General features: G+C 42.2%; 1 protein-coding gene across 1 annotated transcript in view; it reads left to right on the forward strand.

Annotated features, from left to right (window-relative positions):
* LOC108249273 (atrial natriuretic peptide receptor 2) overlaps positions 1-14413 on the forward strand; it is a 59997-nt gene that overhangs the window by 30271 nt on the left and 15313 nt on the right. Inside the window, exons 8-15 of the mRNA XM_017438553.3 lie at positions 2227-2347; positions 3115-3189; positions 4008-4085; positions 8104-8208; positions 10365-10436; positions 11088-11247; positions 11343-11498; positions 12101-12269. Coding sequence (XP_017294042.1) covers positions 2227-2347; positions 3115-3189; positions 4008-4085; positions 8104-8208; positions 10365-10436; positions 11088-11247; positions 11343-11498; positions 12101-12269 — 936 coding nt within the window. The remainder of the gene's footprint in view (positions 1-2226; positions 2348-3114; positions 3190-4007; positions 4086-8103; positions 8209-10364; positions 10437-11087; positions 11248-11342; positions 11499-12100; positions 12270-14413) is intronic.

Genomic DNA, 14413 nt, shown 5'->3' on the forward strand with positions numbered 1-14413 from the left:
ATTTTGGCTTCGGTCGCTGCTCCTGCACGCTCCCGGCATTCTGATGTTAACAGGAAGTGACGTCACGTGTCTTCTTCCTGAGTTATTTGGGGTTATTTTGTATTCCACGCTACACAAACCCACAAAGAAGAGACTAGACCGCAGAAACGGGGGCGAATCACTTTAGAAACAATAAATATTGGGTTAAAGTTGCGGGAAAGTTGCGGTGTTTTGGACAAAGTTGCAAAAAGTTGCGATTTCGAGGGGTTTGCTTGATTTTGCGTTAATAGTTGCGATCGCAACATCGCAACATCCTGGAGGGTCTGGCTAATGACTCAAAATCAGAGAAAACTGTGAGAAAATATATTGATTTTCTGTCGCAGTCTGACTGAAACTTGCAACCGAGTGACAAGCGAGCCACGTTTTGGACAGTTTTTGTGTTCGCAGCTTGCAAATCTGTATTACTGGCCGCGCACATTATTTTGTTGCGCACACTGTACCCGCCTCGGCTTGCTTTGTACCCAGATTTGTGATTTGATTTGAGTTTTCTTTCAATAATTGCTGTTGGTCTGCCGCTCACACAACGAATCTGAGGCGCTCTGAAAGTTGCGAACCCCCTCATGGGAATGATGTTTACCCAAAGCAAAAAAAAGGGAAAAAGGCAGAACTTTTAGCGACCAAATCCAACCTTACTGAGGTGATTTCAACACAAACGTAAGGTTTAGTCGTAGGGAACTGCTTAGAGACGCCCACACATTTTGAGTCATCCAGTTTTCTTTAATCATGTTCCCATTATTTGGAAATGCCCCTAAAATGTTAACTGTTAGCCACTCCATGTTGATTAACGTTCTCACACCAAACCGTAAATCAAAATCCAAGCAGCTGCTGAATGTTTTTGGATCACTTCCACTGACTGAGTTTTACCAAAACGTCTCCAGTTTTGTTATTCTTTCTAACCTTTGCAGAAGTTTAAATAGAAACTAAAGTTGGGGACTTTTTTCACAAAAGAAACAGCAGCAGGAGCCGTTAATCGGGGCTCTTATTGAAGGAGCAGCATGTAACGACTACCGCCATCTAGTGGTCAAGTTAGTTAAATCTTTCAGTAAATTGCATTAATATTAGTAAATTAATATATCATTTCACAAGAAAATAAGAAAACGTGGCATCATTTTAAAGGCTTAATTTCTTCATCTGGAATTTTTATCTAAAAGAATCAGTTTGTGGTTTTATTCATGTCTTTGGCAGTTCTGGTTTTGCGTTGCGTCGTGCTGTTTTGGTTAAGTTGGGCCACTCGCCAGGGTTTGTGGCCTTTATGTAACAAGCAGGAGCCTCCATTTTAAAATGTGTACCACTAAATTAATTAGGTAATAGTATAAAAAAACAGCCTTCCAGTTCTGACTTCGGAACAATACTCTTCTTCCATCAGAACTGAGCCGCAGAAGCTGCAAGCATCGATAAATGGTTAATTCCAAGATATTTAATGAATATATATACTAAACAAAACATTTTTTACCATTATAATTCATAGATTTTGTTCTATATTCCATAACTTCTTTGTCTGATGTTTTTTTGTCTTAAAATAAAAAAGCCAAACTCCCAACAGAAGAGCATGTGGATGAGTGGATTTAACTCCTAAACACACACACACACACACATACCTGTCTCTCTACCTTTACGGGGACTTTCCATTGATTTCCCTACATTACTACAGCCTAACCCTGACCCTTACCCTAACCCTAACCATTACCAGTACATACCTAACCCTAAACTCAATTCACACCTTAGTCCTAAACCTAACCCCTAACCCCAAAACATCATTTCTCCTCGTGGGGACCAGGCTTTGGTCCTCACAAATTAGTATATGTTAGGAAAATGTCCCCACAATGTAGCAAATACAAGTCCACACACACACACACACACACCATGCTGGATGTGTGGTAATCAGATCCAGACTGCTATCTCAGTAAATGCCGGATAACGATCAAACATCACCGAGCAAATGGAGCAAATCTGCTCTCTGTTTGAGCTGATTTGGGAAACTAAATCTCAGAAACCAGTCGTTCAAAATTAAACGCTGAATCGACAGTTCCCCTCAGGAGGACTTTTCTTTCTCTCTTTTAATTTTTTATTTAGTTCCAACAAGCTAAACCAAAGCTGGTTTGTGAGGAAGTCCTGTCCTTTGTGCTGCCGTGTCTTCACCTTGTTTTTTTATTTTTTTATTTATTTATTTTTTTTTATATTTGACAGGAAACTGAAGCTGGAGAAGGAGCTGGCCGGAATGCTGTGGAGGATTCGGTGGGAGGACCTTCAGTTTGAAAGCCCAAACAAATACCACAAACGAGCTGGCAGCCGGCTGACCCTCTCGCAGGTAAACGGCGTATCTTATCGCAGGTTTGATTAACGCAGTAAAAGGCGAGCTGCGATCCAAAACGTATGGATGAGGAGCTTCATTGTGTCTCTTATTCAGCCTCCGTTGCCTGAGGTTAGAAGCCTTCACTCATATGGGATTAATCATCAGTCTGGAGATGTCACCGCTGTAAAATTAGGCCCTCCAGGAATCCGCTATGATAATTGGATCTGTCTGAAGTTCAGAGCTTCGACTTGTTTACACTCTCTGAGCTGTGCATTAAAACGTAGCTGGTTGTTTTTCTTAGAAACAAAAAAATTAAAAAAAAAAGCTGCAGCCCGGGGAGAAGTTCTTATCCTTTGTGGGTTTTTCACATTCCTGAAAGGCTTCCCAGCGGTTTGCTGAAGGTGGGCCGGGCGCGCATCGTTAAAATAATCCCTCGTCTCGGCCTCGCTCCATGCAGTCAGCTGTTCTTCCAGTATCGGGTTCTGTCGTCTGCGGGCTTCGGATTCGTGCGTTTCATTACTTGCCCTTCAGTCCGGTTCCTGCATTGCTTCATTTTTCCAAAACCTCGTGTTATTTTCCACCGAGCCACGTGTTGCCAACATTTGCCTTCTGCACAAACCGCTCATTTTAAATCACTCTTTATGCACTGTAGAAAATAAACCTTTAATCTGACAGAAAATGTGCTTCGGCTCCATCAAATATTACCACTTCTGTGAGGAATTTCTGTTGCAACAAAGTGAAACGACTGATCTGAGCTCTTCTCACTTTCCGTCTCTTCCCAGAGAGGCTCCAGCTACGGCTCCCTGATCACTGCCCATGGAAAATATCAACTGTTTGCAAAAACCGGCTATTTTAAGGTAAGGCTTAGTGAGTTCTGACATTTTCAACTCCTGCACACTCCTTTCCCACCCACACACGAGCGCAGAGAAAGCCGGAGAGCTGGAGAGGCGAGAGGAAGCAAGTGTGTGGGCGAATTTAGGTAGCTGGTTTTAATGCGAGTTGCAGAATGCGTCATTTTTTTTTTTTTTTTTATATATATATTTCTTTCTCTGGTTCTGAACTCCCATCTCGTAGTCTGGACATCACCGCCGAACTGTTGCTGCTAATTTATCTGTGTAAAACGGGGGGGACGTGACAAAAAAAGGGGTCGCTGGAAATTAAAACCATGCGTTTGATGTGAATGCTGCGGCGGCTTGCACGAGACTAGTTTTCCACACCGGGGGTGCGGGTACGATTCTCAGGCCAGGAGGGGGGATTGAATCCAGAGAAAGGCAGTTATGTAACACCTGTGACAACCTGCGGGTTCTGTAGGCCTTTCATTCTTCAGCGAGACACAAACCGTCAAACACGCAGCCGCCGAGCTGTGCACTTTTAAATAAAACTTAAGAACGGAACGGTACAGAATCGCGACATAAATTCACACAACCTTGCAGAATAATTACAGCTGCAGTATATTTAATAAAGAAGGTCACATCTGTGGCTCTGAGAACAACACAAACACTTCTCCCTCTGCAGCAGACGGAAATAAGCTTCGCCGCCTGCCGCCTGCCGCTTCTCTTCATCGCTTCTTCTTTGTGCTTTTTATAGCGAGCGTTGCGCTTGTTATTTCCTCGTCTTTCATTAAAACGGTCTTCAGGAATATTGCTGTTTTGTTTTATTTTTGTGATGCACGCAGGGGAACCTGGTGGCCATCAAGCACGTCAACAAGAAGCGGATCGAGCTGACGCGACAAGTTCTGATGGAACTCAAACACGTAAGCGTTTTTATTTTTCTTTGCACTAGGTCATAAATAAAGTGCAACTTGTAGTATTTATTTCTCCCTTTATATTCTCTTGTTTTATTTCCATGTTTGGGTTTGATGCTAAAAAAATTAACAACACAAACTGAATGGAAGAACAGCAGCTAAATCTGCTTTTCTACAGTTTTTTCTGTTAAAACAAATTTATTAAACTGTATTTTAGTTTTAAGCATACAGTTTTAGATTGTGTTACTTCTCTTTGCAACTTCCACCATGTTTACTAGTCATTTCATCAGATTTTATTTTATTTTGTTGTTGTTTTTGCTTTTCTCATCATTGTAGTAACAGGCCACCAAGATATTAGCAAAGTAAATTAGCGAAATGCTGACTCACTGTGATAATCTTGTGTTAAAATCGAAAATTAGCTCTCTGCAAACTCATGGCGAACATCATATTAGCGTAGCAAACAAAACAGTTGTTAACTCACTTTGCTAATCTGAGATTAGCATAGCTAAATAGCTGATTGCAAACTCATTGTACAAATCTTATATTACCATGGCGAATAAGATAGCTGCTAACTCACTGTGCTAATGTTAAATTAGCATAGCAATTTAGCTAGTTGCTATATCACTGTGCTAATTATATTATAGCGAATTAGCTCGCTGCACACTCATGGCGAACATCATATTAGCGTAGCAAACAAGATAGTCGTTAACTCACTTTGCTAATCTGAGATTAGCATAGCTAAATAGCTAATCACAAACTCTTTTTGGTAATGTTATATTAGCATGGCGAATAAGATAGCTGCTAACTCACTGTGCTAATCTTAAATTAGCATAGCAATTTAGCTAGTTGCTATATCACTGTGCTAATCTGAGATTAGCATAGCTAAATACCTAGTAGCAAACACATTTTGCTAATGTTTTATTGGCATGGCGAATAAAATAGTTGTTAACTCACTGTGCTAATCTTATATAAATATAAATGTAGTTTATTACTTAGCTGCTTTTTTACTGTGATAATCATTTTATAGCGAATTAGCTAGCTGCTAAATCAAAGTGCTAATGTTATATTAGCACAGCAAACTAGCTACCTATCTCACTTTGTTAATTTTATATAAACGTAGCATATTAGTTAGCTGCTTACTCACTGTGCTAATCATAATATTACAGTGAATTAGCTAGCTGCTAACTCAAAGTGCTAATCTTATTGTAGCCTAGCAAACTAGCAACATTTAGACTCAAAAGAGTAAAACAAAAGTAAAAGAGAAGTTGCAATCAGATGGACATAAAGCTCAAAATTAGCATCAGTTTATAATTCTGTAATAATTAATCAGATTTTTGAAGGTTATGTTTGCTGATTAAGTTAGTAATTAGTGTTTACAGATTCCTACAAGTTAAAGATGGCAGCAGGCTACAAACAGAATATTGTCTGTATTTTATTGTTTTTGTTTTTTTTCATTTTGAGCTCTTCCCCGCTTCTAAGAAGACGCACCTGTTTTGATTATCTCCTGAGATTTCCTCCTACCTCTACTTCAAGACAAAAAGTTGACTTTTATATGCAGCTGAGACTCGGAAACAGACCACGCTCCGGTCGCTTTTTGTGGCTCGGCGTGACAGCAGACGAGTCCGTCGGCCATGTTTTAGGTGCGGACTGGAAGTTCGCCTCTTGTTGACATTTTATCGGGGGCGCCTGCAGGACGTCGCCTGCTTCTCGTTGTGGAAACTGAACGCTCATAAAATTTAATATCAGCAGCAGCGGCGTCTGATGTGAAAGTCTCCCTGGATGGGAAAATATTTACCAGTAAGCGATAAGGAAGCTGAGGGGAAAGAAATTAAAAAAAAAATATCTCTTAAGTTGATGTGGTTTGGTGATGGAAACCCACTGCGGCACAGGAAAAAGCCGTAACTCGGAAATTACAGGAGCAGACATGAGTGAGACTTCAGGACGTTTTCTTTTACTTATAGCCTAAACTCGGTTTACTTTAACTCTGCCTCAGCAGTGAGTTTTGGGTCATTTTATGGAGGGGGGGGGTTAGTGGCCATCGGTCAGTCTGCAGGCTCGCTGCTGTCGGAACTGGCAGCGCCTCGGATGCCCCGGGGGCCCGATCGCCTGTCAGACCTCAGCTCACACAAAGAGCCGACCAGATGGGGGGAAGAGACAGGCCTGCCAGTGGAAACTTAACCGCTTGTCTGCCGGAGTGCAGCAGGGGACGTTATACAGGCCAGAGGGGGGCTGACAGCGTCCTCCGAGCCGTGAAACGGCAGCTAGCATCGCTCTGCAGAAAACAAATCTGCTGGAACCGGAGAAAATTCACTTCCCGTTAAAACGCAGAGTGAGCGCCGAGAGCCGAATGACTGCTGGAAAAAAAATAAACTGAGTCGTTAAAGCTAGAAGCAAAACACTGCCTCAAAACGAAAAGCATCATCCTGCATGTAGCACAAGGTTAGCTAAAGGCTAAATGTAAAAGGCTAGCTATAAGCTAAAAGTAACAAAATGGTAGCTAGGTGTTAACAGTAACAAAAGGCCAAAAAATATCAACATGTCTGCTAAAACTTAAAAGTAGCAAAAAACCAGCTAAAATAGTAAACAACAGCTAGAAGCTAAAAGTAGCAAAATGCTGGCGAGTACAGCAACATATTAGCTAAAACCTAATGGTAGTAAAAGGCTAGCTGAACATATCAACAACCTACCTAGAAGGTAAAAGTAGAAAAAAGCTAGCTAAGGCTAAATGTAGTAGCTAAAAACTAGAAGTAGCAAAAAGATGGCTAAAATAGTAAACAGGTAGCTAAAAGCTGAAGGCAGCAAAATGCTAAAAAAATTGCAAAAACTTTGCTAAACGCTAAAAGTTTCAAACAGATAGCTAGAAGCTAAAAGTAGCAAGTGGTTAGCTAAAAGTTAAAAGTAACAAAATTTTAGCTAATACAGCAACATGTTAGCTAAAACTTAATAGTAGGCTAGCTAAACACTAAAAGCTAATAGTAGCAAAAAGCTAGCTAAAATAGTAAACGGGTAGCTAAATGTATCAACGAGCTAACTGTTTTTAGCAGCAAAAAGCTAGCTAAAGCTAAATGTAGCAGCTTGGTAGCTAAAAGCTGAAGGCAGCAAAATGCTAAAAAAAATTGCAAAAGTTTGCTAGACGCTTAAAGTTTGAAGCTAAAAGTTTGAAGCTAAAAGTAGCAAGCAGTTAGCTAAAAGTTAAAAGTAACAAAATGTTAGCTAATACAGCAACATGTTAGCTAAAACCTAATAGTAGGCTAGTAACAAGCTAGCTAGAAGTTACCAAAAGACTAGCGAAGGCTAAATGTAGCATCATGGTAGCTAAAAGGCTAGCTACAAGCTAAAAGTTGCATAAGAAGACAAAAATAGAGCCATTTTTCTGGAGCAGATTTCAAAGAGAACAATGTTTCTGAAGGAGCTTTAATTTATCATCTCCTAGATGAGCTGCATGTTTCGACTCATGAACGGTTGAAGGAGCAGAAAGAAGGCAGGAGATTCTAAAAAATGTGACGAAAAGTAGAATAAAATCAAATTAAAGACACGTACGCTGGTTCTGAATGTTTTGGAAGCTGAAAAGAAAGCTGGAGGATTGTTCAGCTTGTTTCTGCGAGAGAAAATTTCACACTTTCTCATGAAACGAATCGACCAGAAAATGTTCCCTCAAAATCTATTAACCTCGAACATCTGCGCTCTCTCTCTCTGGGTTTTTTTTTTTCCATGCAGCTGGTTCGTGTTTCTGCATTTTAAAACTGGGTCTTGATTAGTGATTATTTCCCTCGTTGAGAGGTTTCCCTCCTCCTGCTAAACACCACTTCATAAAAATAAATAAATAAATAAAAACCCTCCTCAGCACACTGGCCCATTCATAACCCGCGTTGGTAATTCAGGCGTTCTGAGCGGGAACGGCTGCGCGACGCGTAGAAAACGGCGGCAAACAGACTGTTTTGACGAGGCGCCGGCGCCTAAATGAGCCGTCAGTCCCTCCGTTTCCACGGGCTCACAGTTCGCCGTGTGTTTGTGTGGTTATTTTCAGATGAGGGACGTTCAGTTCAACCACCTCACCAGGTTCATCGGGGCGTGCATCGACCCCCCCAACATCTGCATCGTGACGGAGTACTGCCCCCGAGGCAGCCTGCAGGTAACGGCTCCGGGTCCGGGTCCGGGTCCAACCAGGTTCCTTTCATTTTCCGTCGTAAAAACTAATTTATATAAACCCTTTCACTCTGGAGGGCTGTTTTCTTTTTGTTCACCTTTGACGCGAGTTAAAACGGGTGGCCCTGTCTACATCTTTTTAATTTTTTTTATCGAAACATCTGCATTTTCGTCGATAAAACTGAGATTTTTAACACCCAGAGTTTTAGTAAACAAGTTGAAAGTCTTGGCGTAAATTATGTCGAAGCCTACTTTGTGAAAATTGGCTTCGTTTTTATCATTTTGTCAAATCAAAACTGAGCTACAGGAATCCGTCAGCCATTCAGGATGGCTCTTCCTGTATTTTCTGACTCGTCGTTAACGCCACCGCGATCAACGCCTACTGATCAGACATCAGTATTTCAGTGTTTTTCAGAATTTGTGTTCTTGTCTGGAAATATGCGAGTATAAGAACGTATCAAGAGGCATAAGAGCAGAAAATAAAGCTTACTATAATCTAAAAACCCAAAGCTTTAGGGGCTAATTCAATCAAAATGACTCCTTTTTCGTAGCTAAACTCTTTAAATGAGAAGTCTATTTAATATTTATAGATTTCTTTTTGTTAATCTATATGCCTTAAAGTATTAAAAGGACCCTTAACATCAATATTTGAACTTTAAATCACCATTTTATCAAACGTGCCAAAAACTAGATTTAAACTCTGATCAGAACTTTCAGTTTTTAGCAAAGAAGAAATCACGCGACCTCAAGCTACATGAAGATTTATTTCCTGGATTTCTTCTACTTTCTCCTAAAAGTCACTAAAATATAATCAAATATAAAGAGGTCTGAAAGAAAAGTGCCAGGGCTGTGATTTCCTGGAGTTCTTCGGAGGGTAGGGACGTTCGCAGACAACGCTGTGATCTGCAGGGAGGGTAGGGAGCAGGTGGAAGAGAGCCTGGAGAGGTGGAGGGAAGTTAGAGAGGTTTGGACGCAGAAAAGAAAAATGGTTGGAGCGAAGGAGGAAGACGCTGGGACACGCTGAGATGGTGGCGGATGATCTCCTGTTGAGAACCGATAAAAAAAAAGTAGCTAAAAGAGGAAGAAAGTGAAGAAGTTCTCCTGGAGTCAGTCGAACCCAACACTAACTGAAAGCTAAAAGAGGCAAAACGCCAGCTAAAACAAGTTCTTTTCAACATTAGGTGTCAAGGTACCAAAACCAGACCAGAACTGAAGCTGAAACTGAACTGTTACAGCTAAAAGTAGCAAAACACTAGCTCAAAGCTAAGAGTAACCAAACAGCTAGCTAAAAGCTAAATGTAGAAAACGTCTGGCTTAAAACTAAAAGTAACAAAACAATAGCTAAACTAAAAGAACCAAAAGGCTAGTCAAAAGTAGCAAAAGGCTAGCGAGAAGCTTAAAGTAGCAGAGCAATAGCAATAAGCTAAAAGTTAGCAAAAGGCAAGCTAAAAGCTACAAGTAGCATAAGAAGACAAAAACAGAGATCAGTTTGATGAATCTTATAAAAAAAAAAAGTTTTTAAAGGAACTGAAGAGATCTCCGTGTATTTCTTTGGGGCAAATGTTTGTAAATAAAGTTAAATATTTTAAAAAACTAAATCAAGTCTTTCAGCAGCCGTCTCCTGAACGAGCCGAAGGTTTTCGACGTGCGAACGGCTAAAACGGCACGAAGTCTGCAGGAGGAGTTCGATTGTAAAACAAAAATAAATGAACATGGCGCTTTTTTTTCCTCGCCTTAAAGTTGTTTTCCTGCACTTTGAGTTGTTTTTGTTTTAGCTGATGTTAAGATGAAGAAGCTTCTTGGCCCGGGGGCCTCCAGACGGGCCTGGGCTTTCTTAAAAAGGACATCCTGGGAAAATGTTGACGACTCTGGAGTCCATCACTCACACTTGTAGAGAAAGAGTTTTCCATTAAAGACACATAGTTTAGGCTGACGTGACGGAGCTGGACCCAGATTCCAGTAACGGGGTCAGCTGCGGGTCCTTTCCCCCCGCCCCCATGCCCGAGTTATTTATCTGTCTCCGAGCGGGGAGCGCCGAAAAAAATGTCGGTTCCGTACGTCATCGTAAAGTAAACCTCAGGCCCGGCTGGCAAAGGTCCGAAGCGTTTCAGCGCTTGTCGATCTGCTCTGGCCTTTTTCCAGGACATTCTGGAGAACGAGAGCATAAACCTGGACTGGATGTTCCGCTACTCGCTGATCAATGACATCGTGAAGGTAAGCGGCCTTTGGGCTGGAGACACGGCAAACAAATGAACCGCACGTCAAACGCCGCCGTATTGATTCATATGCTTTTTTTTTTTTTTTATCATGAACTTGCTTGGTGTGCCTTACAGATATGCAAATATTTGTCGGGGTTGCCATGGTTTCAGATGAGCAGAAAGAGCTGAGCGAGGCAGAAAAAACAAGCAAACAAAAAATATATATATATTTGGCTTTGCGTGCTGCGTGAAACTACAGTTAATAAAACACTGAAACGTCGTCGCAGTCTTTGCCGAAGTTCAGTCAGAGCTAGTCATGGATATGATGGAGTATTTTCTTTTTAATCTCTCCAAACAAAGAGGGCTTTCTGTCAGACGCCGTGTCTCTTGGACGGATTTCTTTATTGGACGACATGCATGACTGGGTGCTCAGGCTAAACCGGTGCTTTGGGACGATGTTCGACTCGATGTTTCCACGACATATCGAGCGCGGTTGCAGTCTGCGCCCGCTGTCCCTCGTCCCCCGAAGGAGTTGGGAGTAATCTCGGCGAAATAACGGGGCCTGCGTTTGAGGCAGACCTGCGGCGGATGTGCGCTTGTTGGAGCGCGTGTGAATTTGTTTTAGTGGAAAAAAACCCCAAAATGACGCTCGACTTCTCTGCACCAGGGGATGAACTATCTCCACAACAGCTACTTCGGCTGCCATGGAAATCTGAAGTCATCTAATTGCGTGGTGGACAGCCGATTTGTTCTGAAAATCACAGATTACGGCTTGGCCAGCTTCCGCTCGTCCTGCGAAAACGACGACTCGCACGCTCTCTATGCAAGTAAGCCCGTTTCCCCGTTTTAATTCACAAAAAACCCCTCAGCTTCTGTTTCATTTGAGGCTGTTTCAGTTATTTTTTGTTTGTTTGTTTCTCAGAAAAGCTTTGGACAGCTCCTGAGCTGCTCATATATGACCGCCACCCCCCTCAAGGCACTCAGAAAGGAGATGTGTACAGTTTTGGCATCATTCTGCAGGAAATAGCTCTGCGGAACGGACCTTTCTATGTGGAAGGCATGGACCTCAGCCCTAAAGGTAAACACAGCCGTCTTTTACAAGCCTCCAGGAGTCCAGCTGGATTCGGAGGCATCAAATGATTTAAATCAGCAAACTGACATGGTGAACCTGAGCCCCAAAGACAAAGGGACTCTGAGAAATCGGCACAAAGCCTCCTAATTTACAGGAACATGAGCTCATGGAAAATATTTACGTCTGCAGCGTTAGTCAGCCTGGTTCGCTGCCACGATGACAGAGTTGAATTTGTTTGCGTTTCGCGAACGTTTCAGAGTGGATCATCGAGAGGTCAAAAGACTTTAGATTCCCCTGGCAGACACGTACGCAGAGGAAGAACACATGTTGGCCAGATATCAGGCCAGGTGGAGTCCCAAACACCAAGACGTGACACAGAAACGCCTCGAACTCAGTCGGTTTTACAGACACTGAGCTCAGATTTGGTGTGGCAGTCGCTGAGAATCATTCTCTGAGCCATTTCCATTCCTTCAAAGAAGGGGGGTTCTTTTCCCATTAGTTTACATTCATTTAGCATCATCACATCTTTGAGTCTGGCTTGATAGAGAGAACTGTAAACTCGTGTTTCTCGTACCGTAACGTTCAACCCAACGCTGTCCTGCCTCCAGAGATCATCCAGAAGGTGAGGAACGGTCAGAAGCCGTACTTTCGGCCAACAACAGACAACAGATGCCACCCGGAGGAGCTGACCATCCTGATGGAGGGCTGCTGGGCCGAGGACCCCGCAGAGAGGCCCGATTTTGGCCACATAAAGATCTACATGGCCAAACTCAACAAGTAAGAGCCAAACTTTAGAGAAACGGACCACTGCTTTAGCACTGAAGTCCTTATCCAAACAGGACAAGAGTCGAGTTCTGAAGGTCACCCAAACAATCTCAGATAAACGGCTGTTTGCAATTCCTGACAAGCCGTTCTGGACAGGAAGCCAGTTTTTATTTTGCTGCTTCCCGCTCCATCCACGAGACGCGGCAGAGAAGAGTTGGACTCCGTGTTTCTGGGATTGTTTTCGATGATCTTATGAATCATTCATGTGCATATTTTGGTTCGAATGTGAAGTCGGCGCAGAGGAAGGGAGGCGTGTGTGTGTTTCCCCAGAGTATGACAGATCTGTCAGGAGGAATTAGTGTAAGGATCCGGGCTGAAACAAAGTGACACTCAAACACACGCAGACAGAAACCAAATACTCGGTTTGGACTTTGGACACAAACAAGAAACCAGTAGGAGCTGTTTCATAAACGATACACCAGCAGCATATGGAGATATCTGCAGAAATACAATCAAATTAAATCATCAATCGCCTCCTATCGAAGGCAAAAGGGGTTGTTTGTCTGTTAGCCACAGCTAAGTGACATTAGCAAACACAAACATGGCTATATGTTACAAATATTGAGCTAAAGTTCGGTGTGGTAGTAGCTGACAGTCATCCCTGTACTGCACATCTACAACTGACTAACTTTCAGAGTCAACCCAGTTCAAGATGGCTGCCACAGCTAATCGACCTTAGCCAACCCAAGTTTATCAATACTGACGTCATGCTTTATACCACACGTGTCAAAATCAAGGCCTGCGGGCCAGATCCAGCCCTCTGTAACGTTTCATCCGGCCCTCTAGTCTGGTTCAGATCGAGTCTCTGATTCTTATTTTGCTTAAAAAAACTGAAGTTTTCTCTGACAGTGACTTAGAAGCCAACAATATATAGTTTTAATTTCTGTAAGATCAGGTTTTTGTCTGTTTTAATGTTAAAAAATTCCTTTAAAAGCTGAGTGAGGCGTAAGAAATGACAGCTAATGATGAGCTTTTTGAAGTTTGATCTATTTGTCTGTGTTCATTAAAGTCTGTTTGCTCTAAATTCTGTATAATCTGTAACTGGGGTTAATAAAACCAAGGTTAATTTATGTAATTTTTAATAAATATTGATCGTGATTGGCCCTTGGTTAGGACCAAATTTTTAATTTTGGCCCCTTTGCGTCACTGGGTTTGACACCCCTGGTTTATACGATCGTAGCTGGGAGCCGTTCTGATTAAGTACTCTGAGCGCCGACAGACCTCCTGATCTGTTGTTTTAAGGTTCGACCAATACAGAACATAACTCCGTCACTTCTAATTATAAAACTATCCGAGTTTAAAACTCCGGCATGAAAGGCAGTGATTTAAGTTGCTGCCTAATTAATTAATTAATGACAGTTTCATCTACATTGTGTCGCTGCGTTTGATCAGATTTGACAGCGACTGAAAGACCCGTTTAATGGCACAGCAGGTGAAAATTACCGAGATGTGTGCACCTTTACAGCGCAGAATTTTGAGGATTATTGAGTAAAATTCTACATACGCCCGATGAGAATTAGCATTTGCTCACTTTAAAAGTCTAATGTTGTCAAAAACCAGCACTGTTAAACACACCTTCCTCCAAATCTGCTAACGGAAGGTGTGTGAGGAATGTTGATGTATGTAAACGTGTGTCTGGGGTTCTGCTGAGTGAATGCAGAGTGGAGCTGCCTGTCAGCTGCAATCAGCCTTTTTGTTCAACAAGTTGTGGCCTGGCTATGAAAACATGGGTCATGGTTTGTTACGTGCAATCGGATATAAACACTTGCTTCATGGGTTTAAGAGTCAGTATGACATCGAAACGGGTTTTACTGGTGAATGTTTTGTTGTGAAGCGATGATTTTTATGTTTCGTGTTTCAACATCGAGTCTGAGGTCACGATTCTCATCCAGGAAAAGGTGGAATGTTCCCTCCGGGTCAGGGAGGACCTGGAGTGGAAGGGTTTTGTGTGGAACCAAGCGGGAGATCTGATGGACAGGTTGGGACGGCATCGGACAGTGATCCGGACGCTGAATCGATTCGTTGGTTGGATGTTGGTTGGATGATGGATGGATGGTTGGATGGATGGATGGATGTTGGATGGATGGATGGATGGA

The sequence above is a fragment of the Kryptolebias marmoratus genome, linkage group LG14, assembly GCF_001649575.2.
Source record: "Kryptolebias marmoratus isolate JLee-2015 linkage group LG14, ASM164957v2, whole genome shotgun sequence".
NCBI classification, from domain to species: Eukaryota; Metazoa; Chordata; class Actinopteri; order Cyprinodontiformes; family Rivulidae; genus Kryptolebias; species Kryptolebias marmoratus.